The 15,071-nt window shown below is 42.8% G+C and overlaps 1 protein-coding gene across 9 annotated transcripts in view; it reads right to left on the reverse strand.

Annotated features, from left to right (window-relative positions):
• The window catches only part of ppargc1a (peroxisome proliferator-activated receptor gamma, coactivator 1 alpha), a 533,637-nt gene that overhangs the window by 38,984 nt on the left and 479,582 nt on the right, over nt 1-15,071 (reverse strand). For 6 of the 9 annotated variants that reach the window (XR_011517762.1, XR_011517756.1, XM_070547830.1 and 3 more), the window contains exon 2: nt 1,569-1,748. Coding sequence is in view for 7 of the 9 variants with exons in the window: in XM_070547830.1 (XP_070403931.1) it covers nt 1,569-1,748 (180 nt within the window). In the remaining 2 variants the exon portion in view is untranslated. Of the gene's footprint in view, nt 1-1,568; nt 1,749-3,598; nt 4,065-15,071 lie in introns of those variants that run through there. The other 3 variants (XM_054747830.2, XM_015947008.3, XM_054747829.2) reach the window with 1 other exon arrangement.

Genomic DNA, 15,071 nt, shown 5'->3' on the forward strand with positions numbered 1-15,071 from the left:
GCTAATCTCCATCTTTACAGTGGATGTTTTTCTACTCCTTGCAAAAAGCCAATCATGGGGGGCACAGGAAGTAGAGCTGCTGCCTTCTGATTCTTGCCAAGGAGCGAACTTTCCTCTGTCAGATTAAGAAGGATTAGCTGGGTTCACGCTGCATGTTGAACTCAGAACTTCACATGGGGACTAGTAACTTTCCAAATTTGGAAAGAAAGGGGGGAGAAAAGGTCGGGAAGATGTATTAGTTGCTTTGAAACTCCAGTTCTCACAGCTTAGTTAGAAGCCCTTCTCTCATTGTACTCCTACAGCTGACGGCTCGTTGAGCATGTGAAAACATTGCCCGCGTTCTTACGACGATTTACAGAATTTATATGGAGGCGAGCACATGCTGGGGAGAGAAGACGTACGCGCACGTGCAGGTGCACGGATATATCCCACATCGTGACTCATGCCAAGTTTCCTCATCGGTGGGGAAGCTGAGTCTCATTGTGTAAAAATGACACACACACTCAGGAGCACATGCACACACACTCTTTGGTATTTTTATCTGTCCCCAGAGCCGTATCATTCTCAGACTATAGAGGAGCCACGGTCACAACAGGTCATACTTAAGGACCCCCCTAAACCAACCCCATTGTGAGTGTGTGTGTGTGTGTGTGTGAAGGGGGGGGGGGGGGGGGTAGACCGGAGAATGTGTGGCGATCTAAAGAGCCTCTAAAAAAGGTGTTGGATGTCAGATGGAGGAGGCCGAACATGGAAAGAATTTGGTCTGTTATCAACTGCTGCCTGCAGGATCACTGAGGACACACACACACACACACACACACACACACACACACACACACACACATATAAGCAGAGACCCTGGAAATGCGAGCACATGACAGGGCCAAAGGCGGGCACATGCACTGGCTCCTCACGCAGGGTTTTTCCTCCCGAGGCGAGGCTAAAGCATCCAATCTCAGCCTTTCTTGTCTATCTCTGGCACTGATAAAGGCTTATAATGAACTGGGGACTGGAACTCGGTCCCAAGACTGATGGCTTTATGGCCCCGGCCAGATCATCACCCTCTGTGGACTTCGCTTGCCACCGGGTGAGAACAGGAGAAGGAAAAAAAAAAAGGTGCCAGAGGGAATGAAAGGAGGAGGAAATGAGCACTGGAGGAGGGCAAAGATTAAAGTTTTACACTTCAACCTTTGAGAAGCCTTTTGCAACACAGCCCCATGTTTATAGTTTACTACAGACACATTCTTTCAGATCTGAGCCGCATAAGCGCTCACTTTTGATAAGCCAGCCTACCGTCGCAGCCACAAGCCAAACAACAGGGACAAAGGTCCTCCCGGGCTTATCGTCCTTTACCTTATCTCCCCTATTGTGAAATGTAAAAGTGTATTTGTAAACTAGTAACAGTTGTAAAATTTGTTTGGGTTGCATTCAACAATACGATAAGGTACTGTGCTTGCTGAGCGTTGTTGTTATTCCAGCTCCATCGCTACCCCTTTGGAGTGATGACACCGCCACAGGTGCGACGTTCACAGCATCACAAATGAAACTTTTCTCTAAGCTTCACTTACCTCAAAAAGATTGGAGGCATCATTCCCATACTGAGAGGAGATGATCTCTGATTGGTCACTGTACCATTTAAGGCCACCCAGGAAGCTGTCGGCGTCCAGGTCACTGACGTCCAATTCTGAGAGGTCAAGTTCGGGGAGGTCTGGGCAGAGGGGCTGGTCTTCACCAAGCAAGGCAGCACACTGAAGAGGAAAACACAAATCAGCTACGATCAGACACAAAACTAAATTTGGTCACGTGAAACCTACAAGAATTTAGGAAGCGTCTTACTTAACCCAAACCACATTGGTTTAAGTCAAACTTCCCAGGTTTTATCATAATGTACCCACTTTCACACGTGCATGTGAGCATTACCCCCTATTTAATATTACCGGGGCAGCCATGATGGTTTGGCAGCCATGTGCAGCCTGTTTCCACTTGGCTCGACCTGCTGTACACAGTGTGCTGCTGTTTGTGGTGGCCTCTCCGCTACTAAACGCTGCCTGTTGACATTTCGTTATTCACCGGACTCCTTTTTTTTCATGTCATCGAGAGCCAGTGCATGCAGTATGTAGCAGCTGTTTCTGCTTCCTGTGCACACAAATCATCAGCTGCAGAGGAGAGAAGAGGACTGCGTGGGGCTCGGCAAGAGGGAACCTGTTTTTTGGGGGGGAATAATCATTTTTTAGCAAAAATGGAACTTTACCGGTCGTTTCGAGTGTCTAATCTCTTTGCCTGCGTGTAAATCCAACCCTGTCTCACTCATAATTCAACACTAGACGTTTAGGAACGCCACAGGGAGGCGTTATGGGAGACATTTAAGATGGATATCCTGAGGCGAAGCCATGAGGTGTTTTGGACCACAGACTTTAGGAGTAGGGTTTGCATGTGGGTTGGAAAAGAAAACCATCCAGGTGTGTCGGCGTCACACTTCGTGTATCCTCTGAATGTGCCAACACTTCAATGTGATGAGCCAAAAATCCACCCACTCCCCACCCCTCTGGTGTAACAAAACAGCAACCAAACCGCTCCAGTCCTCCGCCACTGGACGTCCTGGAGTGGATTATCTTCGGGATTTCTCGGAGAAACTAATGAAACAGCGTCGCCAGCCCCACCAGATGATCTGGATGATTTGTGCACGCACCGCGCATGAAAACACCTGCCTGGCTGGCTGGGGGAAGTTGCTGCGGTTCGTATGGGAGATTTCTTGTTTATTGGTGATTTTATTTTTGTAAGCATGGATAAATAAATGCAATTTGATGGAAGAGAGGCTGCTGGAACGCGTGTTAGTTACCAAACAGCCTGAATTGCAAGGAAATTGCAGAAAACGCAGATTTCAGATTCCTCGCCCGACTTAGCTCAGAATGACACATAAAGCAGCAAGACCGCAGACTGACAGGTATGCACAACAAGCAGAATAAAAGAGTGATTTAAATGGAAACGAGGACGAATCTAAAAAAGATGGACTTTATATCGATGCGACGCTGCTCCGTTCAGGTCGGGATGTTCTGGCACAGCCCGGTGCCGTTAAAACCATGATGATCCTGCGCGCATGCCATGACCGCGCTGGCTCTGCCTCTTCATGGAGCTAAAAACATGACTCTTTAACTTGTCCCTGCGATCAAAGAGGATACCTGATTCTGAGTCATTTCTGTCATTTCTGCATGAAAGCCCTCGCGCTTTTCCCTAAATATCTCCGGTCGGAGCGCGAGCCGTCCGTGGCTGGGAAGCTCGTCCGTCTACTCAGGGTGGAAGCGGTGCTCCTGGACCGCGTGCACGTTTGAAAACCTCTAGATCTTTAACAGAAGTGCAAATAAACATCCCCATCCGCTTGTCATCCATCCCCCCACGGGGGTCGGGTGCAGGGTCCCTCGCATCCTCCACTGCTTCCAGGCGCGCAACACCAGAGAGCCTCGGCGAGGAAAGCGCAGACTTGTCCAGGATTCCAACAAGAACGGGGAAAATAAGTGTAATGAAAAATAAATAACTCTCCAGGAGGCTAGATGATGGGGGGAAAGTCGGATTAAAAGATGTATTTCTAAGGCGCGCTCACCTCTAATTCTCTCCACACAGAGTCCTGGTTACACCTGTCCCACGCCATCCAGCCAGAGTGAATGACGGTCCGAAAAACAAATGAAAAAATTAAAAAAGGGGGGAAAAAGAAAAAAAAGAAATCAAGTAAAAAAGAAATCCACACGCGCGCTTCCCACTCGCTCTCGCACAGGCGACTGCTGCCCCCTCGCCGAGACTGAACCGAGGGCACCTGTCTTACAACTGCTTTCCATCACATGACAAAGCTATTAAAAGTAGGCAAGGGGAGTGACTCCGGGTCCACTCAACTCAGCACTGACGCGCAGGGAGTGGGCGGAGTCTGGCAGCGCGTATAGTAACGTCCAAAAAAAGAAAAAACTTACCAGGACCTGCTAGGAACAGCAGAGTCCTGCTTCTGATGATGCCACTTCCAGTCAGCTGATTTCAAACACAATCTAAATAAATGGCTCTAAATGTTTTCCCTTTATTAATACACTATATCAGACTGCATGTGGCTGCACGCTGGACAGCGGGTGGTAATGTTTTTGCCTGTTGCTGTGCAGGAGTTTCTTAGAGAAATATGTTTTATTTTTTATTTTGCAAAGGTAAAATGAAATCTAACATGTATGTTTTTGGCCTGTATGGTATACTTGCAGAAAACCCATGCATACATGAGAAGAACACAAACAACGCGTCTGAGATTTGAACCTGCAACCTTCTCACTGCAAAAGACATATTTAATGAAACTCTCAGATAGAAATCACTAGATATTTATCTACAACTGATAAATCATTGGAGTCACCCAGATTAAAGCAACAATCCAGAATCCCAGAGCGTCGGTACTGACACGCGATCGTTCATGTCGGCTCATTTCCTTTAATGTTTTCTGTCTTTTATTTGCGCCTGATGCGTTTCGCTGCTGTGGAGCGGGGCGCATCACCTTGTCCTCCGGTGACGCACCGATCACTGATGCGGCCGCCAAGCAGTGGGCACTCCGCTGTTTTTGCGGTCGGTAGATCTTTTAGAACTGCAGTTCAAAGGTAACTCATAAGGTGAATATATATGAACCCAGGTAGCAGTTTTTCTTTAGGATTGAGAGGAGATGCAGGAAGATAATAAACAGACAGGACAAAAAAATAGTCAAATAAAAACAAGTTAGTTTTTGTACCTGGTGGTTGAAACATACAGACACCACTGAAGGTAATCAGAAGTGAGGAACAGAAAATGAAATAATTATTTTAATGTTTAGAGCAGCAGGAACTCCGAGAGGCTGCAGGCGCATCAGTGAGTTTGCGGCCGCTGCGCAGGGGGAGGGGGGAGAGGGCTGAAGCAGAAACTGCCGTTGTTAAAAGAAATGTGTTTAACTTAGAAAATGTGAGCGCAATTTTAATTGTCAAAAACTCCAGCAAACCATTAGTTCATTTTGCTCAAATAGAAATAGAGGCCTGCCTCTAATTCTGGTCCTCCTTCCAATAAAGGCCTGGAGCTTGATGAGCTTGAGTCAAATACAGGCCCGGGCCTGTATTAGAGGATTTACGATATGTAGCCTAGTGAACTAGACCAAATTCTTGCTTTGCAATGTTTGGTCTAGGCATGCTCCATTGGAACCTCTGCAGCTCCTACCAGGACTCTGGCTAGCCAATCACAGCTCTCTAGAGGGGTTTCAAACACATAAAGAGCTGTGATTGGTCCATAATGGTGGGCCAATCATAGTGCTCCATCTGCTTAGTGAACAAATCACAGAGCTTTATCCACTTTGTGGGCCATTCAGGGCAATCTATATGCCTGGTGGTTGGGATGATGCAACAGAGTGAAACAAGAGTATGTCACATTCATTGTCCAGTGGAATGCGGAAATCATTTGAAAGACAACGTCAATGGAGCGTGGCCAGACCAAATAATACCTTTAGTCAGGCTATTTGAACTGAGTGCCATTGTTAGCCAATAGCGTTGAACATCTGCTTACGTACAGATGTCAGTCACACAACGGGCACACGCTTTTCAGAACATGCCAAGCCAGATGCAGAGTTGGAGGACAAGAAAAATAAGAATAAACAACATAACATGATAATTATAATTGCCAGCTAGAGGTGCAGGTTCACGAACATGAGGTGTTGGTCGTGATGAGAATGGCTGAGGGCGCCATTCATTTCTGAGCCTCTAGATGGTGACATCGGATCTAAAGTATTCCGGATTGTAGCTTTAAAGATGGATGCCTTAGCTGATAGTCAATACCACACGCAAATCGTGCTACAACTAAGGTTCTGTACCCACGTAGCTAAGTTTCCTATACAAATGCTCTGCTGTCAGCATTTGCTTGTGTCACGAACTCCTCCAGCTGACTGCATTCCAACCATTCCTGCCACCAACGTGGCGGCTGACGTCATCACGCCGACACTACTTAAGGAAGTGCCGGCGTTTCATTCATTGCTCAGTCATCGTTCTCACCAGACTTTGTATCGAGTCTCCAGGCTTACCAGCCCTCTAAACCCTCAAGCTAAACCTACAGGAGATAACCACGCCGGTTATCTCCGTCACTCCGCGTCTGGGCAACAGAACTCTCAGTCACGCTTCAGATCTGCCAACGAACCTGACAGCTTGTGGACATAAATAACCAGGGTTTTAGGTTTCACAACGTCACTATTCGCCACATGCATGCTCGACATCACATGTGCGACCTGTGTTGCTTGTTCTAAGTCAGATTCTTAAATACTGGGCTAAAAAGTCTTATGGAAGTAGCTGAGAGTCATTGATAACACACGCTCTAAAAAAGGTGTTTATTTCAAAGTTTGCCCCTAAAAATTTGCCACTGAAGTCGACAACTTTTTGTTAGCTAAACTTTTGAACCAACGGGGGATTTTTAATTAGATTCTCAGTGACCAATCATTGGATGGATGTCTAGAACACATTAACCTTTGGGGTCAGCCTAATTCAAGATGTTCGCAACAGCTAACCAAAATGAAATGCAAAATGCCAACAACTCAGTGAATTTGACAAATACGGAGCTGCACAGTAATGTGGTGGCAGCCGAAACAACGTTGAGAATGGGGTTTGGTGGGATGGCCTTATTGGTCTATATGTGGTTGCTCTGGGATCAGCATAATCCCACCAGAGGAACGACAGCGCAAGGGGTGTGCAAGAAGTAAAATGCATTTTTTTTCTCTTTAATCATTACAATTATTTGAATTTAATGCTTTAGTAATTATTTATTTATTTATTTATTGAATTATTCTCAATTCTGATATTTTAATTATTACACAATAGTTATTAAGTGATGCAAACATGACAAAATAGCACGACCTTTTATTGGGAGACACTGAAAACCATCCATCTAAATTGCTTGTACATAATGCTCTATATCTATATCTCATCATTTTTTCCTCTCTTATGATGCGCTGTAAAAAATGGCACATTATAATGGGGAAACAATGAGCTAACTCGTTGCAAATGAACAAACTAAATCCAGTGTAGTTTATTTAGGCTTTAGATGGTTTCTGTTTACTTGTTTCCTGATCTAAAACAAAAGCTTCTTAGATGGTATCAGTTCATCAAATGTATCTCAAAAGGCATGCACTGATGTGCTAGAAATGTCACGGTTGGGTGTTTGATGTTTTTAGTACGTGTTTCTGTTCTCTCTGAACCATCCGTAACTCCTAATTCTTTAGTTCCATCTCTCATTGTTTGTTGGTTTCTTCTGTTTTTTCCTCTTGCTCAGTTTACCACTCACCTGATTTATTTCAGTTTGTCAGCAAACTCCTCTTCATATCAGTAATCACCCTCCCGGCATATTTAACCCCTTAGTTCTCTTAGTCTACAATGGATGCGGACCAGTTTCTGTACATCTTCTGGGCGGGCTGCCATTTCTACCGACTGTCTCTGTACATTTGTCCCCACACGAGAACCAAACTATTATACAATTTAAACATTATGTTTGAAGATAAACCTGTAAAAATAATGTCAACTATCACACACTGAGAACTGATATTGCTGTCATTATTAATAAAACAAAAGATGAAAAAAAAAACATGTGTTTTCTGTATCTGCGCTGTACTGAACCTTAGCTGGTGAGAGTGCTATGAATGGACTACATGTGTTTTGGTCTTTGTGGAAGCCGTACGAAAACCGGATCGCATCCGTTTCATAATCGATGTGAATAACCGCCATCCAGTCCCAGGGGTGGACTAGCCATCTGGCATATTGAGCAAGTCGAGGTGGGCCGTTTACTCAACGCACTCACTTCCCCAAACCAGTCCAGTCCAGCCCTGTCCAGTTCTTGTCTGCTTTTCCTACATACATAGTTCCTTGATGTTTCCACTGGTTGCTCTCTTTGTTTAATTTTTGTTTCTTGCTGCCATGTCACTCTCTTGATTCGCTATTAAAGTAAAATAAATAAATAAAAAAAAAATACAAATTTACTACTTAGTTAGTTTTTGGTCCATTTTAATCCCCTCATTCTGGCAATTTCCAACGCTACAGATGAACTGCCTTCATTTTCAAAAAGCATTTTCTCTCGGTTTTTCTAATATATTTTTGCTTCTCACACTGAGAGCTTTCTCAGGAATGAAATTAAAATTCTTATAAAAGGCAAGATAATTTTAGTTTTTTTTTTCTCAGAAATAAATTTAAAAAAGAAACCAAGGATCACCATGTCCTGGGTGAGAATAAACACATGCGTGCTTTCTTTCACCTCAAACAAACATCAAACTGCCTCGAAGCTTTAACAAAAAGAACAGGTACCCCCCACCTGTCTTAGTCATCCCAGGTCCTCCCGCCCTCCCTGAGCCAAGACAGAGTCGTTAAATGTTAGAAGATCAAACAAATCTTCCCAGTCGGGCTGCGTTTCTTTTGGTCTATTCGCAGCCGATAAACCGACCAGGTGGCAGCATGGGCCGTGTATACAGTGTCAACAGGATGTGTATAGGCAACACGACCTGAGTGAAATCAAAACAAAACATTGTGGATATTTCAAACAGGGAGGAAGGATTTTTGTTCCTGTTGGGACTGACAGGTTTACTGCAGGAGTAATCGCCTCTCGCTGCTAAATGTTTCTGTCTCTGTGTGTAAATCATTCTGAGTTATGGCCACATTGGGATTTTTCACAGCAACTCACCTAATTGTGCGATCAGATTGCCAGCGACTTTGAACAAATAGCGCTTGTTAAAAATAATAATAGTAGTTGTTTTATTTGATTTCGTGGACACTGTTTTCAGGGAAGCTAAATTCAGACAATACATTTCTGTAATGAGAGACTCACTCCAAGGAATAGGCTAACCTCAATCCAATTTTTACTCCTGTAAGCCTATTAAGCCCACCTGAGCATGCAAAGAGCAATTGTCTTCCTAAATTAGTGAACCACATACAGTAAGTCTCATTAAACACAAAATTGCACAGAAACCCATAAAAAGGTTCTGAGGGCTGGAAATGTAAATCGTGCCACATCGTTTTTGCTCACATCCTGCTAATTTGTGTTTATGGGTATCCAGTACTAAATCCATACATCTGCGTCTCTACATGCGCCCAGAGATGCCACCCAGAGCCTGACCAGAGCAGGTGGCGTGTGCAGTGACCTCACACGGCCCAGATGGAGCAGGGATCGTAATATAGGGGCGACGCGGACGTCACACGGAGCTCTACTGGCAAGATAAAAATACTAAACAACTACAAGGCGGACCTACACCTCAAGAAGTGTTTAGTGGTATGGCTGCAGGTGCAGGTAGTCTTTATAATGAAAATAGATGTGCCAAAAAAAAGAGAAAAACGAAACAAAAATCTTGGCAGGAGAAGCATTCTCATAAATTGTACCTCCCTTTCTTGTAAAGCTGCATTTAAGTCACAGTTTTACAGCTTATCAGATTGTACTCTTCATAGCAATTATGACAACAGATGCTAAATATAGCCATGTGTTGGTTTTCGTTCCTTCTTCTGGATATTTAAGCGTGCAGATGGAAAGATGTGTGGATGTTTCCAAAAGCTTGACTAAAGTGTGGTTAATTTAGCTGTTGTTTCAGACGCACATAGCCGATAGCGACCGGACAGAAGGGGTGGTCGAGGCCAAAGTGCCATAACCTTCAGCAATCGCTGCACGTTCGATCGCTCATAAAAACGCCTCGGATCTCAGCTTTCACAGCAGTGTTACTTTTAGATGCTCGCACAGACACCTCCTCTCAAAGGAATCTGAATCTATGGGACAAAAATCAGTTTGCATGCATTTCACGTGTAACTTGGCATAACCTCTTGAGACTCAAGTTTTTGTGGTGCAAATGTATATATGATCAGCAAGATTAATAAATAACATAGTTTTTCAACCATTATTCATAAAAAAGGACAATTAAGCAAAAATTAAAAGCTTGTCTAGCTGAATGAAGAAAACAGATTTCAGTTGAAAGCAATAAACCCAGGAAGCTTTTGTCTTCAGTAGAAGTTGCCTTTTTTGCATTTTCAATCAAATCAGAAAAATAGCATTATGCAAATTCATCAGCAATATTGCTCAATGTCATGCGATCTTTTGGTAAATACTGGCTCGGATGACTATTAAATACAATCACATGCCGTTTTAGCTAAGTAGCTCTAAAACGTACAGTTTTTAAATCATGTTTTGCTTCCTAAGGCTGTTAGCCCTTAACTCTATGCCATCTTGAATCCAACTGACTCTAAAGGTTAATCAGTTGCCTTCTCACTGATCTTTCCAGGAGTTTCTACATTTTGATGAACAGAAAAACAAGTTTGCCAACAGGTAATGCCAACTCTCTAACCAATTAAGTTGAGTAATAAGTTAGCACAGTGAGTTTGTGTTGGTGATGACTTCTAATGAGGCTGATGAAAAAGACTATTTCCAGGAAAAAGCACTCAGAGTGAATTCCCTAAATCTTGCCAAAAATCTGGATAGCCATTGATATGTTTGCTAATGTTGAGAAAATGTGGTATCCATCTTGAATCACATTGGTTTAGTGGTACTCAATTAGTGGGGCACAACCCCCCAGGGAGCCTGATACAACACACTCCACATGCCCACCATGCTCAGGTATACCCTGACAATACCCTCTCGGAGATATCCCGACAGTTGATGCACGTGTCCCCCCACGCACACTTTCCCACAAGGGAGGGTGTCACAAAAAGTTATGTGTACCCTGGTGGGGGGCTTCACATAAAATAAATAAGAAACAATGCATCGGTTCTAAAAGTCAGTCGTGAAAGTACATTCAATGATTCTCTGTAAAGGATTCAACAAAATCCATCCAAGTATAACTCTAAGCTACCAACATACCACATATTAGAGTTATATATTTTTTTAAATCTAATTTAGATTATTTGTGAAAGGCATATTTAATTGGGTTGACTCTAGCCTGACCGGTTTTGTACTTTAAAGAAACAATGTGTAGTTTTTACCATTAATTTCTGGAATCGTCCATCAAATTGTTGTTGAAAATGAATTAAATGATGCCCAGTTGTTGAAAAATATTGACGGCTTCATGTCATACAACTATAAAAATCAGGTCTAAAATGCATGGGAGCGGGTCTAAGTCTCTGGCAGATGCAATTTTAGATGCCATGTTTCCTTCTATGGGAGCCCATGAGGACAAAATGCATTTGCTGATTTGAAACAAACGGTTACAAAACTTTCTCCATTCTCAAATGTTGTTGTTTTACACATTTTCCTCTTCGCTTGTTGCCAGTGATGAAAGGGAGTGTGATGTGCTTGTCATTTTGCTGAAGTTTGCACTCCCTAAGGCTTTTTGGCCCTAATGGGCATCCGTTGGTAAGTTCTTCAACACAAAAATACTGCTTGCTTGCAGCTATTTAGGCATCTACTACCTCCCATCGCCAGGAAACATACACACTGTTACTTTAAAACAAAAATCACATTTGCTATCTACTTCAAAAGATACCAGTCAAAATAAAGTTTGGTGATTTTGATTGACATATATTCATTGATGACTAATAAGGTAAAAGAAAACAAACTTTAGAGTATAGCAACATGACAACTTTATCAGTTCCTCTGAAGAGAGTCCATTGACCAGTGGAGTTGTCAGGCCAAAAAGGGATTAATCCACTGACGATTATCTTTGTTTGAATATTTAACATGACCTGACTCATGGCACAGAGCCTCCTGTTTGCATTTCTGGTCTCATTGAATCGGATAAAGAGCAAATTTGCATCAATTCTGCAGTGGAAATTATTTTGGTTTCAAAATGGTTCTTTTAAAGACAGGGTCTATTTTCACACTAACCATTCTTAGCTGACTGTATCTTGTTTTCCTTTTTCCATGAATTGTGTCACCGGGCCCTCTGAGAGTGTTTCTCCAGTGTGTGTGTGTGTGTGTGTGTGTGTGTGTGTGGTGATGGGGGGGAATGATTCATATCACTTTGTTGCATGTCATTGCTCCCAACAGAATCCATCCTAGCATCTGGCCGTTTTAATACATGGTGGCTGGATTCATGAGAATTAATTGAGGGCAGAGGTAAAACAGAGTGCTACATCTATCCACGTATCCTTCAGGACTGTAATAAGATGGCTTATGCTCTGCTGTCTGGCTCGCCGTTTGATGTGCTTTCAGGTCTTTGGCGCGTGGCTCATTTTTCCACTTGATATGTCATATTGTTTTCACCCTGTTAGAGGACAGCGAAGGAAGCGGTTGCATTTCACAGAAGGCTTACGCTCTACAATAACACGGGATGTAACACCATATCGGACCGACTCCAGAAAATGTAGACGGACACACAGTGCAACTTATAGGTGGTGTCACATGATCGCACGAGGATGAGCTGCAACATTTCTCTTGTGAAGACTCATTTAAACATAAAAATAGGTATGAACGTGTTTGGTTTTTTTGCCTTCTAGCATTTCCATCTAGACAAACTTAACACACAGTAAGATGGTTAATTCTACTTCCTCTGTGAATAATTTACATCTTCTCTTTGTTGTGTCCTTCAGAAAACCCGTTGCTTTAGTGTCCTGGGTGTAATCCTTTCCATCAATGAACTCCACTGTGTCATTTAGCCGCTCACAGGATGGCCGCTGCTTTCCTCCAGCAGAGAGTCCGGCCCACATTATTAGGGGCAAATGGCATGGAGAGGCTAGGGACAGTTAGCTGTAGCAGAGAATTGGAATTTAAAAGAGCATCAGCCCCACGCGGTGACTGGTAAACACAAAAATGGAGCCCAGGGCAACATCCCTCCCTCCCTCATTTATTTTTTATTTTTTACTCACGCTGTTTTTGGTAGGCCTTCCCCGCTACTACAGTCGAGAAATATCACACCGTGATGTGAGTCATTGTTCCTTGTCTGAGCCATTTTGGAGGGCCCATTATTAGTCTTGTTTAAGATCACCAGCGAGTCATGGAAAATGCATGTGGTGGGTGAGGAACAGCGAGTGCACACATTGTGCATCTTGGGGAAGTCGGTGGTGCTAAACTAGCGCTCTGGGCACAGGGACTTGTAAGGTACGTTTTGTTGTTGTTGTTGTTTTGGTTGGGTAGTGCACTCACAAGAAATATTAAAATTTATGGACCACAAGGGTTTGGGCTGCACATAAACAAGCTTTTTCACACTCTTGGTAGCTTGAAATTCTTCAAACTGCACTTTTTAAATTGCTGTGAAAATGTCAACAAAAGCCACAATGGCAGTGAAATAAAAAAGCACTTGTGTGGAGGAGGGGAGGCATTTTTTTTTTTACATTTATTTAATTTTTACTGACGGGGCATATTGAAACAGGCCTTGTTGAATCTCCAGTGTAACAGTTTATGTTAAAGTTCACATTTTATCAGTACAACACCAGTTTGCACAATATGCCTTAAGCTTATTATCATTGCAGAATCACAATCACCAATGACCACAATAAACCTTAGATTATTATAGTTCAAGTACCATAATTCTGTGTACCAAAGGAACATGAGTAGTGTTGGAAGGATTGTGATAGATAAAAAAGAGCTATCATCATGGCGATACTCATCTGGAGCATTTCCTGAAGGGTGCAAGCGCGGCTACCATCCAACATTCTAAACATTTCAACTTTCTTCTAAAAAAAGAATCAAACTTCAGGTCCCATAACAGTGAGTGTGGCACTGAGCTAAAGAAGACAAAAACACCTACATTTTGAAGTTTAAACCATATCAGAAGTGATCTATTGGCTAGGTTTGATTGGATGATTTGATGTATAAACTTACTTAAAAGCTTATGATAGTGAAAATAGCCTAGCAAGCTATCCTATATATGTGAATATATCGCCTGGCCACGTCCCATAGACAGAGGTCAGTCCTGAGGTTGAATCTACAGTTGTCTTTGAAACTGAATCCAAATGCAATTAAACAGCGCTAGGACCAGTCAGCAACAAACAAGGTGATGTTTTCGTCAGTCAAAATGGCAGTCCGCCATACACTGTCGAAGAAGAAGAAGATGCAAGTATATATTTTTTCTAAATAAAGGACTTAAGTACCTCCATCTGCTCTTGACTCAAAGAAAAGTCTAAATTGTCCAAAGTTGATGCCAAAGCCATTTCGTTTATGTAGTTTTTCGCCGTCGCAGCTCTGGAGCTAAGCCCACCTAATATCTCTCTACAAACATACAGTAGAGCGCTGTGATTGGCCTAACCTAACACTGTTTGGGTCAATGGTTGAGGTTACAATGGTGCATGTCTAGACTGACCCGCTGAGCAAAATCGTTTGCTGCTGCTACAGCTTGTCTAGACGTCTAAACAAAATGACAATAGTTTGTTTTCAAACTTTGGGGAAAGTTTAGATGCTCAAAAGTGTAAATTTAATCATTGCTAAATCTACCAAAATCAACATATTTTTATCTTCCTTTCACTGGCCTATTGGATTTACAGTGAAAGTTTAAATATTTCTGTTTGCTCAAATCCCTTGAGGGTAGCTCTCCCTCAAATTTTCTCTCCTTTCACCAAAACTTCTGTTGGGAGTCTATGAGGAAATTGCAGTTTTTTGTAGATATGGTCTACATAATATGATGTACTGCTACCCAAAGTCACAAGAAACTAATCCTGTTAGAGTTGTACGCTTGGATGTATTTTTTAAGCTGCTGGATGAGAAACAAATCAAAATTTGTGATAGAAATTCTCACTCCAACACTGGCACTTTTAATAACATAAAAAAAAAACACATTTTCCTAATATTGTGAAGCCCTAACAAAAAACTTTGATGCAATCTCTTCATCGATTTAATAAAGATGAAAAGAAAAAGCAGCAGGAATGGGAATGAACTCCTAGATGTGAAAACTTCGTTACTGAAATCCCATCATTAGCCACGGGCAAAATTAGGTGCGTTTCTCTGCAAACTGCAAAGAACCTCATGCGAGTCACAAGGAGGGCCCAGAGCACAACAGATGTTGCTGGATGTCTGAAATAATAGAGCGGCAGAGCGAGATACCTTGACAGTGCAGTCCTTATGTACTCTTAGCACTGGAGTTGTGCCAGGGAAGAATTAGGTCAGCCAAAGTGCATTGTGCCTGGCGGAACACCGTGTTAGAGCTGCATCACATCGGGGGG

This window comes from Nothobranchius furzeri, chromosome 2, assembly GCF_043380555.1.
Source record: "Nothobranchius furzeri strain GRZ-AD chromosome 2, NfurGRZ-RIMD1, whole genome shotgun sequence".
NCBI classification, from domain to species: Eukaryota; Metazoa; Chordata; class Actinopteri; order Cyprinodontiformes; family Nothobranchiidae; genus Nothobranchius; species Nothobranchius furzeri.